At 40.7% G+C, this 19939-nt stretch overlaps 1 protein-coding gene across 1 annotated transcript in view; it reads right to left on the bottom strand.

Annotated features, from left to right (window-relative positions):
- The window catches only part of LOC109462363 (motor neuron and pancreas homeobox protein 1-like), a 16255-nt gene extending 9968 nt beyond the window's left edge, over positions 1–6287 (bottom strand). The window contains exon 1 of the mRNA XM_019758905.1: positions 5751–6287. Within this exon, the coding sequence (XP_019614464.1) occupies positions 5751–6180 (430 nt within the window). The 5' untranslated portion in view covers positions 6181–6287. The remainder of the gene's footprint in view (positions 1–5750) is intronic.
- Positions 6288–19939: the final 13652 nt, after the last annotated feature.

Below are 19939 nucleotides of genomic sequence, written 5' to 3'. Positions count from 1 at the left end.
GCATTTTTTGACATTTTTCTCACTAAATTACCCATAATTCAAAATTGAGGCCATTTTTAAAAAATCCCTAAAACACGATTTTCGGGACAACCGTTACAGTCATTTTGAGCCGTAAATGGGGTACGTTTGACTCTCCATGTTTCCAGGTTTGAACGAGTTTTGGAGACATGTCATATCGCCAGAAAGTGTGCATTGTGTTATTCATACTGGTGTAAAGAATCATTACGGTATTCAAGGTCACTCAAGGATACGACAGTAGCTTCGCTACATGTTACATGTCCACCAAAAATAATAGCGGACATGTACTGTCCAGGAAACTGTTTGTATCTATAGAAAAGTGTTGTTTTTTATCTGTTGCAATGCACGGAGGTAGAAAGGCTTGTTTTGCCGCTTTATAGTAAATGACCGCAGGTGACCCCGAAATAGAACGCGGGTTCGATTCGAATTCCCCAGATCGAACACGATCGAACACAGTTCGGGTTCTATGACATGTGGGAACTTTGCAGCCCAGATTTTACCACCGTGCCACACAATCATAATGAGTGTAACGTTAACCGCTACTGTTTAACTTCAATTTGTGAAGCCATGCCACAATGTAGGAAGGAACGTGTAAGTAAACGTTGTCGACATAAGAAGTTGGGGTTTGACACAAGTTGACAGGCTCTTGACGTAACCAAGTCATTAGCAACATCTGATAGCCATTAGGTTGTCAGATCTACAGGAGGCTGTTGTTGGTCACGAAGCTCGCTTCTTTCACCAAGTCATGATCTGCTGCTTCCATGCGAAATCATGCGGTTTGGTACCAGGCTGCCGAGACGTGCTTCTCACAGGCAAGCCGCCCGCTGCTGAACTAACTGTTTGCCGAAGACATTTTCCGCTCAATTGGAGCTGAAACCTTTCTGAACTCCCCCTGATTACTGTTCAAACGGAGACGTGCGAATGTGGATATTAAATTTCGGCGTCGCCACGACCGCTGGATGATAGATCGTTTCGATGTTTGACCATGTCGACTGGGGTTATCACACAAGTGTTAATAAAGTGGCAATATCCCGTGGCATTCAAGCTGGTAATTACCCCAATTATGACATGGCAGGAAAGTAACGAGGGGGAATGGGATGTGGGCAAGATAAACAGCCCGGCGATTTAGAAGCGCGGCTGCAAAAGGAGCCACAAATGCGTGGATGAGTACGGATTTATGAATAGGATTGGTTTAATAATTTTGACGTAATTGCTTCGTTATAAATCATCTTTAGGATGGTGAATGAATTCTGTCAAACGATACATTGGGGGAACTGGTTGAAGAAAAAAAATCTACTAAGATAATAAAACTATTGCTAATACAAACTACGACTGTGAAATGTGCCTTAGCTTGTTATTCATTCAAATTGTCGACCGCAAAGAAAACCATGCTCGGTGTGTGAGTTTCTGTTCTTCTGATTTTCGGCAAACCAAAAATTGTATTAAAAAAACAAGTAAATGTGCTAGATTTTTCTTACGTTTCCAGTCGATTCATGGCAACCAAAGCGTCCCGTTTTTTGTGCCATGTGAAGGAGGTTTGACTAGCTCGTATGAAGGAAATGTTGCACTATTGTTCCTCTAAAGAGGCTATCGAGGAAGGGGCGTATCTGGGACCAGACTAATGTTCTCTCCGCTTCCGCTCCATCTGTCGGCCAGTATATTCGCGGAAACACTTTTTGTCGGAAATTACTGAATCACTCTTTCAGTGTGTCAGGCCTGTGACAGCTAAATTGTTTTCTTCACGTGAAAAGTAAAATTTCGCCTGGCGGGTAGCCTCCGTGGCAGACTTCTTAAAGCGACGGCGTTTATATTTGGAGGAGGTGATCATAAGCATTTTTACACGGGCTAATGTTGTCTAATACGTCAGAGGCTAAATTGCACTGTTCTTGAAACCCGCGTTGTTAGCCTAGTAGAGAACAAGGCCCTTCCCCGAAAATAACCCACCGCCCTAAGGGTCTGTAAAAAACAACGCTGCACCCTTAGAAGACTACGCACGAGGCTAACTTATAACAACGTATGTATCAACGATATTGTAGAATTGACATAGCCTCTACCAGGCTTCAGGAGGCGGCTGGAAGAGTAAAAATTGGTCAAATAGCGGCAAAATGTACTCTCTAGTGGACCAACTCCCATGGCATGTTATCTCTCTATCTGGCCAATTTCTACTCTTCCAGCCGCCTCCCAAGCCTGATAGAGGCTAAACTTGACATATATACTAGTTATGAGTAAGAATAGTTCTAATACAAGCCGACCAATTGATCTGTTTGATAGTAAGAACCTTCCTAGGTTCCTTCCTCTTTAAGTGGCGGAAAATTGTTCAACTGTTGATTATCTGTAGATTTCACGGTTCATTAGGAAAAGTGGCAAATTTGTAATGTCTGTGGGAACCTGCAGATGGATGTGCGGTAATGCCTGGATGTGTAAAAATGATTAAAATGACAAATAAGTGGTCATGAATTGGCCACACACGGAATTGTATGTACTCTCCTTTTCTTATCTCTCAAATACGACTTGCTACGTTTCCTTCCTTTGCTACTTCACATTGAATCATAAACGATATTCTTGACGGCAGTACATGTATCTTGAATATAAAACATAACGTGAAAATCTTTTCTGTATTTTCCTTGTAAATAGGCATTTCTCATACCCCCCTCTAACGCAAATTTCACGGGTCGTTTTGCGCTGCGTGATCCAACGAGGTGCGTAAAACCCATGAAATCTGTACAAAACCCATTAAAAAGGTGACAGGAAAGATTAGAATCACAACCCCTCGGTGTCGGGAGGGGGCCATTTCAAACCATTTCCCCCTCTTTTGATGCAGATGTAATTTTATCAGCTATGCAAACCGTGTCCCATTGTTGGACAATCAAAACTGTTGCAACTTTCCCGTTTGAAGTCTTTGTTGGCCACGCGCTCTCGCCGACATACGGCAGTTGCTGATTCAATTAACCAGCGCTGAACCAAAGCTAAATTGATACAAATTGTCCCCGGCACAAAGAAAACGGCCAATTTCACTTGCTTTCAAAAGAACGGGGACAAAACAGGTACGGGCGAACGATAAATGACTCCTTTTCTTTTCGCTGACCCCTGCTTTTTGGTGTGAAATACATCTGAAATTCTAACCGCGCGTGCCTTTAGTTTGTCTGGAATACACATCTGCCTTCAATTCATTTAAAAAAACGTGTCAGGAATTGTAAAACGTCTCGGAAACTGAACTTTCAAACGTCTGTCACATTCACCGTAGGTTGTGTGATATATTTCTTTTTAGTTTAGATACCAAACGTGAGAGATTACATGACGTTAACAAGTCCAAGACTTTATCTATTATAAACAGACGGAGGTTTTCTGAAATCTTTCCACCGGACAAAAATCACATGGCGGACCATAAGCCTATTTCTAAAAGACAAGCCGCTCTCAATATGAAATTAATTTAAGCGAGCTTTCCTTTGGGGGCATTGTGGTGGTGGATTAGGCCGGTTCATTGAGTCTTTTGTGTGGTCTGAATGTCGACTTCCGATCGGCACGACCATGAAATCCTTTGCCTCATAGAAAGTTCTTTGCCGTTGGTTCTTCGCTCTATTTGAAAATCTTCTTTATTTTTATTCTCCAGTTTGCTTCCAATTTTTATCTACCACGAGTACAATGTTAAGCATATCACTGATATCATTGGGAAAATCATACGAAATAAATTTCAATTTTGCAAGGAATTTATACTAGTATACATTTTCTTTACGTAGCCCTAAGTCCTGGACATGCCAGTACTGTCATATGAACTGCGCAAATTGTTGAAATATAACAATAGTGGAAATATAGGAGACTTTATGATTAGTTAGAGTTGGTTTGTCGAAGGTTATAAGGAATATAAATTTGTCTGTACTATTCAAATATTTGAAGTGGGGAAATTTACTTAACACATAACTGAAAAGAATGATTCTATCGCTATCTACGGTAAAATGAACTTCTTCTTCTACTTTACCTAAACTACAAAATTGGCAGATTCTTTGCTACATGTCTAAAGCGCCGACAAAAACATCGTCCGTATTGTTTGTTTAACCTATAAAAACAAATGCTGAAAATTGTGAACCGATCTCTCCAACAAACAGACATTGCTATAAGGAAAAATTGTATTTTCAAGGGAGGCTCCATCTAAACAGGCACGTTTGGTAAAGTTAATTTTGCATTGGGGAAGTCAGGTGTCCTACACCTATAGTAATTTCCGTGTTAACCACGCCACAACACTGTGCTGTGTGTTGTCGACTTGTTTACCTCTACATAACATCCACCTACTCCATATCCACACACCTGATCCAACAACCAGCCCACAGCCTCACCTGTGGCAGCGCTAACTTCTAAACGGTTACAGATTAAACCTGACTTCGGCATTCTTCGTCACCATCTTCGGAAATGGCGGGATCTTTCGGCTATTAGAAAGCAATTCCCACCAAAGTCCACCTTTTAAAACACGCCACTCAAAGCGTGAGGTGATTTATTGTGTTCTCGCAGGTGCGAACTCAGGTGTGCAATGGGTGTAAACAGTGTGAGCGGGTCGCTAAATAGTGGTAATCCCCCGCGCCGCGCGGCCGCATTTTTTCGGGGAATCTGGTTGTTTGAGAAGGGCTTTGTGGGACTTGGGGTTGTCATTGCCGATGACGTGGTTCCTTCTAAAGCATGCTACGATACGGTAAGGAACACGCAGTCTCCTAAGGACCTTCTTGGTCAAACCATCTGGAACTTAAGGAACTAAATTGCCTGTACACAGCACGTTGTGGCATTGGTGGACATCCTAATCATTCAATATTCGCAGTTAGGTAAAGGAAACTATTTTATAACTGTCTTTAGAGGAATGTAAAGGAGAATGTAGCTTTATAACTTGTTTTAAACAAGTACTAGTATTATACAAGACCTTTCTATCCAGTATGGAAAAACACTAAGGTAAGAAAGGCGGTTGCAAAATTGCTGATTACAGTGATGCAAATAATCAATTTGTGTAGCGTAGAAAAACGGAAAATTTCCAATTTTCACGCCAATCCCGTTCTTGAAAGGGACGACTTCTTCTGACAATAGTCGCCAATAAAATGTTCATTATGCGGTCGTTTCGGGCCGAAAGGCCGGGTTTTCACGCTCACAGTGTGGTCGGCAACAATGTGGACCAGACCACCCCTGAAGTCTTCCTCCTAGAACCTTGTTATTGTAATTTCTTACCCTTGAATAGATGTATCACTTTAGACGAACGTAGTCATCTCTTTGTAACGACATGTTTGAAGTTTCTTTGGTCTTCCGGAAAAGGTTGAATCTTTTCATTTGCGATTGTAATTCGTAAAAAAGCCAAAACTCAAAGTCACCAGAAGAATCACCACAATATAAGCTCTACGATGATTATCCAATTATACTTATTCTAGAAACACAAATTATGGTTATCCTAAAACGACCTATAATACATGTGTATTCCCACATCATCATATTTAGCCTACACGTATAAAATTTAAAGATTTCTGATGACAACAATAACGCTAACATCAACTGTCCACCATAGATCTATGTAGTGATGTACATATGCTGGCTTTATGAATTTAGGTATATTTCTAATTTAAAAAATCAGATTTCAGATATCTTCACATATAGGTTCGTAGTTAGCCTGACATGTCTAAAAATTAAACTGAATCCTTTTCTGCGTAGGATTACGTTTTTTTATCTTCTGCCAGGAATTTATAAAGAAACTATAAGTTTTGTACCTCCGTAATCCATTCTGGGCATGATCATCCCCGCAGCTCGGACCCACTCGAACGGCATGGCTGTTTTGAGATGGTCGGGGTGATGCGGGTGGAAGCCCGAGAAGCCGAAGTGGTGCGCCCCGTTAGCCGTTAACGGGAAGTGGTGCTGGCTGTAGGCGGGGTGTGGGTGCAGGGGTAGGCCGGCTGACGGGTGCAGGTGAAGCAGACCCGGTCTCGGGACGAAGCTGGACGGCGGCGACATCTTAGAACTCTCCTCGGCTAAGGGTGAGACGGGCGGGGTGTCCGGACCGCCCCGTGGACTTGGCTCCGAGGCGGTCGGGCTTCTCTGCCGGGGACTCCACACGCCTAGCCCCGAAGCTCGCTGCAGCTTGCGCCGGTCCGACGCTAGGAGGTCGTCAATACGAAAAGACTTGATGCTTTCTGTCATCATGTTGAGACACCCCTCTATCCACCAGGAGAAAAACGTGGTGTCTTCGTTGGTCCTGACTGGTTTTGAATGAAGAGATCTCACAACACAGCGGCTAGGCAGTGGACTTTATAAAACGGAGACCTCCTTTGTACCCTGTACTCATGTTTGTTTGCCAATGTCACACGAGCCTTTTGATTGGTCGCATGCACCCAAAATAAACAGCGATTGGCTGAAAGTCACCGGTTATCATGAATAATTTGACAAGAACTAAAGACGCTCATTTCTTTGGGGACAAAAATGTGTTTTTTCATCCAAATCTCGGTATGCAAATTCTTGAGAACTCTATCCCATAGGACCAATGAACATTCACGATAGCCATGTTTTACAGACTCTTTTTTTTATAATTGCGAAGCATATGCTTAGTTTTCGGCGGCTTTTAGGCGTATTTTAGAAATCTCAAGATTTTCAGGTAGGTGAACAATGGAAAAACAATATTACACCGAGATCCAAAAAGTACAACAGTGGATATGTTAGTCTCCACCAGACTCCCTTGCAGGCCGGTGAAATAGTACAAATCGGGCTAAAAATTAATGTCGCTGGCCATGGGAGTTTGCCGGCCATAGCATAGAGGGTCCAGTTTGCCTGCATAGATCTAAAGGCTAACTGGACCCTCTATGGCCGTCCAACTCCCCTAGCCAGTGACATTCTTATTAGGCCAATTTCTACTATTTCTCCGGCCTGCAAAGGACTCTGGTGGAGACTAGGATATGTACGCTTTCCAGTATTGCGTTACTGCATCTGCGACAGTAAGTCACAAGAAGAACGTCATCGGCCGTATGTTATGTTTTAGGGCGGTAACATAAGCAAGCCACGCCGTGGGGTTAGCCATGGATTTTGAGGTAAAAATGTCAAAACGCACACATTCAAATGTGCATCAGTCACTGAAGAGGCCTTTTTTTGTTATTTTACTAGGCCTAGATCAGCTGTACCTTCCGGGCCTTTAGACCAGTCGCCGTTTTACAAATACGAATCAACAAATTTAATTTCAGAAAAATGGCAACGTTTAATACTATCAGACAAAGAATATTTTGTTGGAAGAGTCGAAATTCCAGTAAGAGAGTGTAGAATTTAATGTTAACGTTGTGCCGACATGGTCGTTGGTAGATCAACGTGAATGAAAAAGAAAACAAGACAGGCGGTGATATTTTCTTTAAACTGGCAAAAACGGTTGGAATTGTGTAACTTAAATCCACACAAGTGTTGATGCAGCTGTAACGAATTGACATGCAAAATGAAACTTGTCACTGGGGTACACAGGCCGGAATTTTCTATAAGAGCAGCTCTATGTAAGACATAGATCTTGTGAGAAACGTTTTATATTCATGAAACCCGATAACCGTCGTACTATAAGCTCCATCTGTTCTTACATTTACAACTGTCTTAAGAAGCGAGAAGAAGCAGAACCTGTACATGTGTAGTTTTACTATAGATATATTTTAGTCTACCATCGCTATTTGCCGTGACCTGTACTTAGTTAGCAATGAGCAAAAATGTACAATAAACGTCTTTCATTCATCCATTTTATTACATGTGCGTGGGTAGTCATTCCACTCACCGGTGTATATATGTGTAAACGCTGTGAGCACTTATGTTGCAAATATTTAACATTTCTATATCAATCGGCTGATATTGTTTTATAGATTATCATTATTATGAACACGTGTAAATATCTGATTTTCAATGCATCCTTGAAGGTAGAAGCGTTATTTAAGATTTTTTGCAAAAATGTTGCAACGTAAACCTACCTGTATTTGGCAATCAAAACTTTAGAAGTCGAAATGTATGTCAATCAGTATTTTAAACGACATCGTATTAACTGCTAGTTTGCATTAAATGTTCTTATGTACACATAACTGATTTAACTGTATCAAATTTCGCCTCTAAAATTATAAATCTATGCTATGATAGTGCCAAATTTTTTGATGTCGTAAAAAAAGCAGGGGAACCATATTCAAAGAAAATCTACTTTGTACATGAACACAGGTATTCCGGCTTTTTATTTTGTTGTTCATCTCAGAATTGCGTTTCTTTTTAGCCCAATTTCTGGTTATTTTCATGATAGAACTATACAAGCCACTATAACCACATAAACCACGGATAGAACTTGAATTTTAACAGTGCGTTGAAATGTATAATGCACAGCATTGTACGTACATGTATAAAGTATGTGTGTAAAAGGTCTTTCGTTAAGGTATACGTAGAAAGTTCATAATCTTTGCATGATCTTAACCGTGACAGATATACATAAAAAAATATATATTTTAAGAAAGTATGTCTTTGTTGGTTGGTTACTTTGGAGGTAGCCATACTAGCCTCTACAATGCCTTCCTAATGGGTTTTTTTATGGATAGTAGAATTCGGCAAACAAATAGGATGGATATTGGCGAAGAGAGTGAGCTCACGGTAAGATTAACATTGCTCGAGAAAATGAAACTATGATGGCCAAACTCCTAAATTATTCTCCTTACTTGGCTAGATGTTACTATACTATACCGTACTTCTCAGTCAGTATGACTAGTCTAGTGGAGACTATAGGCATATGCTGCATGGGCGCTTTTCAGAACCATGCGAGTGAAAAACAACATGGCGGTGGGCTAGAAGAAGAGTGCGCATAGAGGATGGGCGTAACGTAACAACCATAACACGGAAAACTGCCAGACGTGAAACTCTTAAAGGCATCCAATGCGATTTCGGGGCAGCAAGACTGGAAATATTCTGAATAAGGCAATCTTTGTGATATTGACACATACTGCTTCACATTAGCACGTTTGAGTCAGCATTTCATACTTTGGGCATTTAAAACTGCAAAAACAAGCCCCAAGAGGAGTCCTCTATTTTCTGAGTGATACCCTAAAATGAACCCAAGGCCCTTCCAGTAACCATTTTCCGTCAGAATTTTGCAAATTTTTGCTCCATGAGGGTCAATACACATTGGCACAGTGTGGTTTCAACTCACTATGTAGATAAATGACAAGAATACTGGCTGTGAAAAAATCGGGTTTCCAGGCCCTAAAAACTGCACTGGATGCCTTCGTTTCATAGCCATAAAGATTTGTGATATTCTATGAATAATGAAGAAATTGGACGCACGAGTGGTATTTTTCCATACAGAACTCTACAGTGCTTTCTCAATCTCATGTCTGTGCAGTGCTTTACACATGTACTTGTGGCATCGTTGTACATTTTTTGGTCGTAGGATTTTCATCGACACTACCTTAGAACTAATCGTCGACAAGAATCTACGGTTAGCTTTCTGTCGTCGGACAGCTAGATTTTGTGCCACGACTGTCGTAAGACTGAACTGTTTTGCTGTCGAAACTTACCTTACGACGGCTGTGACAGCGATTTTACGTACCCAAAATACCACAAATTTGGTATGCTATATGTATACCATGGTAAAACTTCATTTCTTCTGTAATTTGATTTATGTCTTTTTTTTAATCTAGATTTTTGCTTTTTTTTCTAAATCTCTTCCGGTGTTTAACGTCTTTTAGTGCTAGATGATTTCTAAGTTATTTTCTATCATAAAGCGTCCCTAAAATGCATTTGCTCCCCCGGACACTCTTGAATAAGAACGGTTACATTTGATGCCATAAGTATACGTCATGAGTTAAAACTGGTCATTCTAGACTCGGAAAGTCATAGGTAGTTTGGAAACTCTAGATGTACTTTAAGTCGAATATTGCTGTTACATAATCATAGCCGCTGTGGCAAACATTTACGCGCAAAATTGTCCTGTATTTTCAGCGACAAGTTACAAGAAATGCAAGGATTCAATCCAACTTATTTGCAGTAGGATTTTGAAGGATCCCCGTCTTTTATATTTCAATGTGACAAGTGTAACTCATCATGTCTTGTTGCAATGAATATTTCAGACATTACAAGTGTGTCTGTAAATATATATTACTTTCAATGTATATCAAATAAGTTAGTGCCTATGATGTTTAATGCTTTTGCTTCTATAGCAATTGTATGTCGTCCTACCGACGGAATTTTGTGATTCCTACACTTATCAATGATTTAAAAACAAGTGGCTAGATGAGAATTATATATGAGGGTGCATAGGAATTATATCAATTGTCTGTAAGCCATTATATAATGATAAAAAATCGGTACTATGAAACTCACAAGATTAGAAAAATGAAATAGCGAATTGTCTGCCCTGTAGGAGCTGTTTTCATTTGAATAACGCGACACCCACTGAAAATGAATAATGAGTGATAAAAAAGAATAAAAAGATTGATTAGCCCTGTATATATAATATACACGTGGCATATAATTCGTAATAAGCAGACAGAAACAGTTTTATAATCTTATTTATGCATGTTCGTGACGAATGTATTGTAAGTAATAGATCTATCCAACCTGCAATCTTTCCCAACATTGTTCATGTCGTCCTGGCAAACCGTTGAAGAAAAAAAATAACGTCATATATTCATCACCACAAAGTGTGGTAAAACAAATCGTGGCCCGCCTTTTCAGAGAGAAGGAGAACAATTATTCGGCGCCTTGGATACGGTGTTACGCCTGTGGGACGATAATCTCACTCGGCTCGCGTCCGCCATTTTTGTCCGGATCCTGCACGTCCCGCGCACCTGTCTAAACTATGACGTCAAATGGGGATCAAAAAAACGAGATGGGCCGTGATAGGGCATGCTCTGCGGTCAGCCGCCCCCTGTCACTCATAAATCGCTACAAAAGAGTGTATATCTCACTAAGTGGCGATCCGTGAGCTTTCTAAAGGCTTCCTTCTGGCGTGTCTGAGGAGATTTGTGTCATGTTTTTCGGCGACTGCCTCGTTGTTTGGGGTTACTCCTACAGTATCGTCTGCGCACACGACTGTTGGCATAGCAACCACACACCGCACTCATATATGTAGACAGATGGGAGGCCAGGTCTAGCTTATTGCTGTTCTTATTTTCAGGGTTATTTTCATAACATCGTAGTGCTCATGAAAAAAAAACCCTTTAAACACCACCAATTCATACCAACTTCTGAGGAACCAAATATCAGTAGAGGTAGAGGGAACGAAATTAGTAAGAAATAGCTTTTACATGTCTAGTTTTTGGGTTCCCAAAAACAAAACTCCAAGAGGGACGACGTTGAGGCTATGGTATGTCTTACTATCAAGCTGCTGTTGTGTATGCGTTCTCCAATACTGTATAAACAGAAACAGCACACGGTACATGGCTCGTACATGGACAAAACCTTAATTACTTTCAGCGACTCTTATATATCACATCAACACTGTTTAGGGGGTGTTTAAATCCTGTTGACAACAGAAACGTAAACAAACTTTGGACTAATTTGTCATGAAAATCCATAGCAATCCGTGGGGCTGTATATTTCACTGACGTGTTCAAAAGGTGTTGATTTTTGTTTCAGCGTTTTAGTGGACTGCAGCTGGTGCGTAATATTGTTGAAAATGTTTTAGCGTGTTTTGAGTATCTTTCGTCCACTCACAATCGATAGCCTAAAGACATAAGAGGTTTTCACATACCAAGAGCTCAGTTCTCTTTGCCTAGCTTTCATGGCTCCTCGGGCACACTGGTAACTTCTTCACTTTATTCTTCCAGGGTTAAATGTGAAATTGTGTTTACTACACAAAATTACATAATGCCAACTACACGTTATGAGCTACTCTGTGCTCTTTTTCTCTTTTAAATGGGGATCTGTAATGTGCAATGTCTTGTTCTTTTTGATTTGTTGCTGTTCTATGTTTTTCTTGCTGTAGAAGTTGAGGCGTTGCACAAGTCGAGTCCCTTACCTTGTCTACTTATTTTTTTTGATGATGAAGAAACAAATAAAAAGCCAAAAACGTAGCTTATATTAATAAGTGTTTTTCCTTTTGTCTTATACATCTTAAACATCAGCGCTCACTTTATAAAGCGTGTGGCACAGAATTTGAATCTAGTCGCTAGCTATGAGATCGAATTGTAACTAAACGAAAATCTCACACATTGAAAATAAAAGCTGTCACTACTGTATTCTTTCAAGCACATAGCTACAGTCCGTTGGGCGCTCTGTAGCTTATGTTACAGGTGTAGATAACTTTTATCATAAAAGGTAAAAAAAGAGAACGATTAAGAGATATCAGGAACGATTAGCTCTGCGAAATACTGAATGGAGCCTTGTATCAGCTAACGGTCCCCTTGTTAATTACCGAATACAACACCTGAATTTACAAACTACAGTACAAGTATGGCATTGTTGGGATTGACTCACGAGGTTCTTGGTTCTAGTCCCACAGGTGGGCGCAAAACTAGCCGCAATTTCAGACTTCCTAAACCAAAAACAAATAGTTACAAGCGTACATTTCTCTATCGCGTTGGGCGCTGCGGACATCGCTCGCTGCAGGTGTAGGCAATCAGGGACAATACCCTCTCTCACAGCGATGATTAGGAAGACACTGTGTAACAGCGTAATGGGTAGGTTTGTTTCCTGTTACAATAAAGCATTTCCTGTGTGCAGAATCACCGGTGTTCATGTCATTACTGCTAATTCTGCCTCACACAGGGAACAACTCACGATAAATGAACTGGTGGCAGATCTCTCGTACTCCGGAATGAAGCCATTTCGCCGTCTGCCATTGTGTCCCAAGAGACTGCTGTATTTGCTCGTCCAATTAGCTCAATCAAACCCAATTAATATTCGCATTGAGCTAATTAATTGGGTAAACTGCAGATGAGCAGAAGTAGGGGGTACACGACGCGGTCATTGAGATCGCGCCGGGGCCGGTGTAAAATGTATTTGTTCTGTACGGTTTTTAATAACGCACGACATAAGTACTGTTTTCAGGGCAATTACCAAATGATGTAATCGAAATATGAAAACGTAAAGGTAGATAATTTATCAGGCATCAAAGGTACACAAGATTAAGCGTTGCACGAGAGTTTTGCTATATCATTCTTCACGAAGTAAAAAAAAAACTAAGACTAGTCCGTATATACAGAGACAACATTAGATATATTCGAAATTATAAAAGGAAAGTTCAAGGGATTTATTGAACATTTTGTTCCAACGGCATAAACGCATTGCATTGGGAACTAGGTTGTCCAAATCTGATCTAACAGTCCATATGCCCCAAAGCCCTCAATTAAACAATAGCTAAATTTTCGGTTGTTTATACATGTCTTCTTCTTCTACAGTATGAGGCTTCCTTTTTACTGGGTATTGAAATTGAACTTGACATTTAAGTACAAAATGTACAAAATATTTCTTAACCAATGAAACCTGTTAGCACTAATTAAACGTTAGGTCGCTGGAGGTTCACTCAATGGTCACCGCTACTCTCCAGGCATAGGTTTAGGCTTATTTTTCTCGACTTTATCGGGCTTTCTTTTTAGTACTAGTTGGTCTGGTGTAAAAAAAAATGTACAAAAATGAACTGCCCGTTCAAACGTCTACAAAAACGCCAGAAAATAATCCCAAGCCAAAACCTCTGCTAGAAGCCATGGCACCAGATGTTCATTTGAAAGCAGCCACATTAACTCGACAGCTCATCAACAGTTCGTCGCTAGGTGATTTCAGCGGTCGCGTCGTTTGCATGGAAAACGAATCACGATCATAATGTATTCTGAAACATATATAAACGATTGTCGGTAGACGAATAGATAGATAAATACATTCATATATGAAATTGTAGCAAATACGTCTTAACATATACCCGCCATTCTGGATTTGTAATATCTACAGTCTGCGTTGTGTGTGAAACATAGTGTTTTTACGATGAAAATGAAACATAACCCCGTGACCATTTTGGTTTGAAAGGGACCGAGGAAGACTGTCTTGTTTGTTTCAAGTACCGCACTACAGTGGATAAACGACAGATTTCCTTTTGTGGTGAAATATGTACATATTTACGGCAGCTACTTCAGTAACAATAACAGAATGGGACGGGAGAGAATAAAAATCCGATTTAAACGCTAATTTCACGGATGTGTCCACAAGCTGGCATGTGGCCGGTTGAAATCTTGTCAATTGAGGACCCGGAAAATACCATAAGAATAGCATTAAAACCGTCAGCTGCACACGAAGAGGCTATGGAGTCGTTAGATGGGGGAAAGACTTGATTATGCCCTCCCAAAATGATCCGCTAAATTAGCGTAAAACTTCCAATCAATTTTGAACAAAGGGCAATCAAAGTCATTAAACGGCACGTCGGAGGGTCGAAAGTATATTGTTACGCAAAGTAAGAAGCATAAAGTCTCGTGGCCAAATGAAATGAGCAAATTAGATGAGCCATTCTGACAATGGCGAGGTGTTTACGGACCATAAATTGAGGAACGCCCCCTGGGAACGAGAGGTAATCAGCGGTAAATACGGACCAATAAGGGCAGGTGGTGCACAAGCAGATTGGGGTCGGGAACAAAATGGCGCACGCGTCTCTCTCGGTGGGGGCAGCTCTAATACGTACGTGACAAAAGAGTAATAAACTTGTCATCAGAGGGACGGTTCGGGCCTAAAGACCGTTTCTTATACAAATGTGATGGAGAAGGCGCGTGCGGTGGGGTAGCCTGGCTGGACCACCCTCACTGTAACCTTCTGCCCCCAGAGGTAAAGCCTCTGTCACACCATGGAGTTAAAATACATAGTCGAATATATCTTATCTCCAAGCATATCTTTCTGTGGCCGCAAGACAGTATCATATTGGCCAGGCAATATCCATTGGACAGACAGTATTCATTTCCTTCGGTGGCAAATGGATACTATCTGGCTAATGGATACATATGCCATAAAGTAAGTATATATGCCATTTAAATATCTTTTGTATCGATATACACTGTATATATGTTTGGACCGTGGTTAACACAAAAATACTGTTATGTAACGTTATTCACAAATTAAAACACATCAAAAGTACCTAGCCGACAACACCAGTAGCAACGAATTCGTCCCTTTAAGTGTTGTGTCGCTATAAAAAGTTGTAAAATGTATCATACACTTTTAAAAAGTTGTCAGTCCAAGACAGTGGCTGTGCCTTTGTTATGAGCTGACTGTTCGTCAATATGTTATAGTTTGACACCACCATATCACTGAACAAAAAAATATGACACCAACTTGCACCATCTGTGCCAAGCTTCTGCTCAAAGAATTTGGGTCTCCGCTACACTCTTGTCCCAAACCGTAAGATATGTAAGATTAATTCGTTATTAAAGACGGTTATATTTGTGTATGCGGTAAACTTTGTCGGTTGCTAACCACCGTTCTCCTGATAACCCTTACAATTACCTCGTTCTCTCCCCAATCAAAGAGCAATTAAATAACATAGATGTTTAATTAGCGACCTTTAATCAAATCTGCTGTAGAGGTTATATCGATAATCACCTCGAACTATGATAAGACCTGAAATTTGGCGCCACTTCGTTGCCCATTTCTTTATTTGCATCAGACGAAAACTCGGACCTATGGTACTTACACCTTGTTACTAGCTTTAAAGCAACGTATCTTTGACATGGGACATGCTTTGAAGGTTTTAGGGTTATTCTCCAATTGCAAGTAGGGGTTTGGGCTTATTTTTGGCGTGTTTTTAGGTTTTCTTTTTTTACCTATATACCAGTGTAAAAAAAAGCATAAAAACACACCAAAATAAGCCAAAACCCAAACCTCTGCTTGGAGAGTAGTTTAGAGTGGCCTTGATTGCGACGCTGACCTTTTCTTCCTTGGTCTGACCTACAAACCCATTCACAACATTATCACCGATAGTTTACCCTGCTTTAGAGCTCTGCCAAAACACAAAGGATCGACTCACTATTGCCTGCACGGCAGGACTTTGTATGTAGATCCCTCTTTCGTCTTTTCATGACAATGGCTCTTAGAGAAGACATTCTTCTCGTCGTATCTTAAGACGATTAGCCGGCCCAATGTGTTTACAAGCCGGCCCTAATTGGTGTATTACGAGGCGCCGTGTGGGCCCCGGGTAGATGTGAGGACAGATACACGTCTCTGTTGTACAATACCGTGTATTTGTCAGACTCTATCTGTGGATTGATTGACGCACGTTTCATGATTAGGCGGGTACAATGGACGGTCATAACCCGTAGAGTACGTAACTAGCAGTATAGCGGCAGATAATGTAGCCACCGTACACCGTGTTATATCCAGAACCTTAATGCAGTCATGCAGTCGTGTGGGGTCGTATGGCGTATTGAACTGCAGTGCTCGACTCAGAACCAAGAGGTCCCGAGTTCGAGTCCTGACATGCCACCATACCTTTTACACGACTTTCCTCACTTAACTCGAGTAAATTACTATTGTCCTGTTCAGTATTTGTGCTCTGCGTCAAAAAAAAATTGAGTGTGCCGTCACCATGGTTGTCATGAATTGTTGGAATAAAACAAATGCAGTCATGGTTCTCGCGATACTCCATGCGTATGCAGAACCTGCCTGAATACAACACTGACTTACCAGCCTAATGAAACTGTTCATGTCTATGGGAATATGCTGATTCCTGATATTCTATTCGTGTGTTGCATTCTTGCTTCTTTCATCCTTTCCACATCTCTCTTCTAAGTCATTTATTTCTTCGATGATGAGAGTTGTAAAATTGCACCTCGCAGCACACAACAAACAACACCATATCTAGTTGCTAGACACTAATTTGTAGCCAAGGCAAGTATTTGCCCATGCCCATTACTCGTATTTTACCCGGTATCAAAAGACGATTTAGGAAGCGCTGTATCTCCTGATCTCCATAAATGTCAGAAACTAGGGGGTGGAATAGGTACTGAAGCGATAAACAAGTAGAGAAAACTATGCGATGTTTTGTCCTTTGGTTGACAGAACAATCAGATGTTGCCATCATATAAATGCATCCTAGAAAGGCCTTCGTGTCTACTACTAGAAAACGTAGCCGTCACCAAAAAATCCCTCCGCGGCAATTTTCCCTCCCCAACAAAACTCCCTCCGCGTCATAACTCGAGTCGCTCCCCGCAAAAAATAACGCCGCCAAAAGTCTGCGAAGGAGGCTATAGACAACGGAACAAAATATACGTATATTCCTTTTGTGGGAGTCACAAATACCGTAAGATTGTCAGATATTGCCATAAATATAGCGTGCTTTTGTTTACTACAGGAGGGTTTGACGGTATGTTTCTCACATCCCTGATATATACTTCTTAAACTTTATACTATAACCATGTGGTCAGAAATTAGAACAGAAGACATATTTTGTGTCAACGAGTCCCAATTGTCGTGTGCAGGTTGGGAGACAGTCGTGGTAGATCGGGTTGCAGTCGAGAGGCGCTTAAAATGGTGAAGCTAATCTAGCAAAGATCTAAAGCGGCTGCTATCCGGTGCTAATGCCAATCATAAACCTGTGTCATTTACCCATCTCATCTGCTGATTGTGCAGCCGTGAGGTAAAAAACAACTCCCACAGCGGCCTAGAGTGGAACTGCAGGGTACGCTGCTTGCTAGTATCTAAAGCACATGCGCGGCGTGGTTCATCATGGTACTGCAGGGCAAAGGTCAGTATTACGCGCAGGCGCAGAGGGCTACAGCAAGTTGTTAGTAAAAAGAAGAAACAATAAGAAAAAAACGTGGTTCTGATTTATACTGTAAATCCATTTATTATCGCGGAGACAATTCATTAATTTCGCAGAAAAATGATTTTCCTGGTGTTTTAGATTAGTGGTTGAAACAATCCTGTAGTACAATATATGTAGTAATAATTAGGTGTACTTTCGCAGAAAGAAACATTGTTTTGCTCAGTTTTTCCCTCTCCAAACAAATAAGGTCAATGACCTGAACCAGACGTCTGTCACCATGGTAACTAGTGTCGGGTTACTAGTACATCATGTTGCAATTTTGTAGCAGGAGGGATTTAGACTCCTGTCTGACCATATATATGAATGTGTTTGAGTAAGAATTAATAGAGCAGACCATATGCGAAGGTAAACATTATGCATTTGCTTTGCAAATGTTACCTTTCTAGTTTAAATTAATTTGAATATACGCATCGCCATGCACCTCAAAAATTAGTTAAACCCCACGCGAACATTGCAAGATTTACAGAATTACATTAACGTTACATCTGTATACGTACTACCCACAATACACTTCAGTACCTTACGGGTACTTGGCAATTCAAGTATAAGTTACTTTTTACTTAATTTCACCTTTATGAAGCTCTTTGTGATTCCAGGTAAGGCCATGTTGATTTGATTATATGGATGACATCCTCCGGGAGCCCCAAAACTGATGCGCGCGTGCGAATAAAAAAAAGTTTTTCAAAAAAAAAAAGTTCTTTTCATCATGAAATCTACGTGGTCATGAGAGTTGAGCAAATGACACAGAATATGGTTTGGCGAATAATCTAGTCTTCAAGTTCATTTCTTTACAATTCCGTCTTTTTTCGTTTAATTTTGGCATTCTACGACATTGGTATAGTTTTTATTAATTTTTTTGTAACTTATGGTATATTTTTGCTCATTTTGCAACTGTTTTGTACAATTTACAGTATGGTTGAAAACTTTTTTTTTGGAAACGGCCGAAAATTCATGCGCGCGCGGATGTCATCCATATAATCAAATCAACATGGCCTAACCAATCAATTCTGCAATTCAGCTGTCGTTCTGGATTCTCACTATGATTCATTACATTTTACTTTTGTGGATGTTTGCTTATAGGACACTACTATACTTTGGTGGTCGGCCACTCATTTGACCATGCGGTTACAATTGATAACTTTTCTAGTTCCTGCGATAAAAGCCTTATATTCTCTTTGGTGCATACATAGCCAACGCACAATCCGCAAATGAACCTTACTTAAAGTGATTATGACACCAAAATACAAGGTGTACTAATGCTAAGGCCTGACGAATGGGAGGGCAGATAAAAGTGCGATTTAGTCAAGATACAACAAATGTGAAAAAAAAGTAAATACGGTCACTGAAAACATTTATACTGAACCTTTCTTAAAACAATTAAAATTGTTCTTGTGATCTATTTTATATGTATTTTCCTCAGTGCCACTGAAGTGTAGAAAATGTTCACTTCTGCTACTACATTTTTGCAACAATGTTGCCTTGTCATCATTGTAATTTACTCACACAAATATATTGATATTAGGTAATGATTTTGCTCTACAAGGTTCTAGAAAAAACATTCACCTTGCTCAGAAAAAGTGCTCAATAGCTGGCATTTGCCAACAAGTGCAAAAAGGTTGTTCTCTTTTAGAGGCCAATGGACTAGCCCCCTGCTGTAGTGCTTTCACAACTGTGTGGCCCAAGGGCGACAGAAAGGTAGATGGGCACTACCCCCATGCTCCACTTGGTGTGGAACGGGACCTTTCTAGACGGATGTTTGGTGAGACTCTCATTTGCACTAGGAAATAAAATGACTTGTGTCATGGACTGGATAGACCCATGGCATCTACGCATGCACATACAACCATCTATCCATTCTTCATCCGTCCATCCTCCATCCATCCATCCTTGCATTAGTGAATCCATCCATCCATCCATGCATCAATGCATCAGTGAATCCACCAATCCTCCATCCATCCATAGGCCATCCATCCATCCATCCATCTACCCATCCTCCATCCATCCATCCATCCATCCATCTACCCATCCTCCATCCATCCACCCACCCATCCATCCATCCACCCGTCCATACATAACTTCCATACATCCACCCATCCATCCTCCATCCATCCATACATCCATCCATCCATCCATCCATCATCTGTTTGGAGAATATGCTTCAAATTTCCTCCA

Source organism: Branchiostoma belcheri, unplaced genomic scaffold (genome assembly GCF_001625305.1).
Source record: "Branchiostoma belcheri isolate BF01 breed outbred unplaced genomic scaffold, Haploidv18h27 scaffold115, whole genome shotgun sequence".
In the NCBI taxonomy this organism is placed as follows: domain Eukaryota; kingdom Metazoa; phylum Chordata; class Leptocardii; order Amphioxiformes; family Branchiostomatidae; genus Branchiostoma; species Branchiostoma belcheri.
This window is presented reverse-complemented; position numbering and strand designations above follow the sequence as displayed.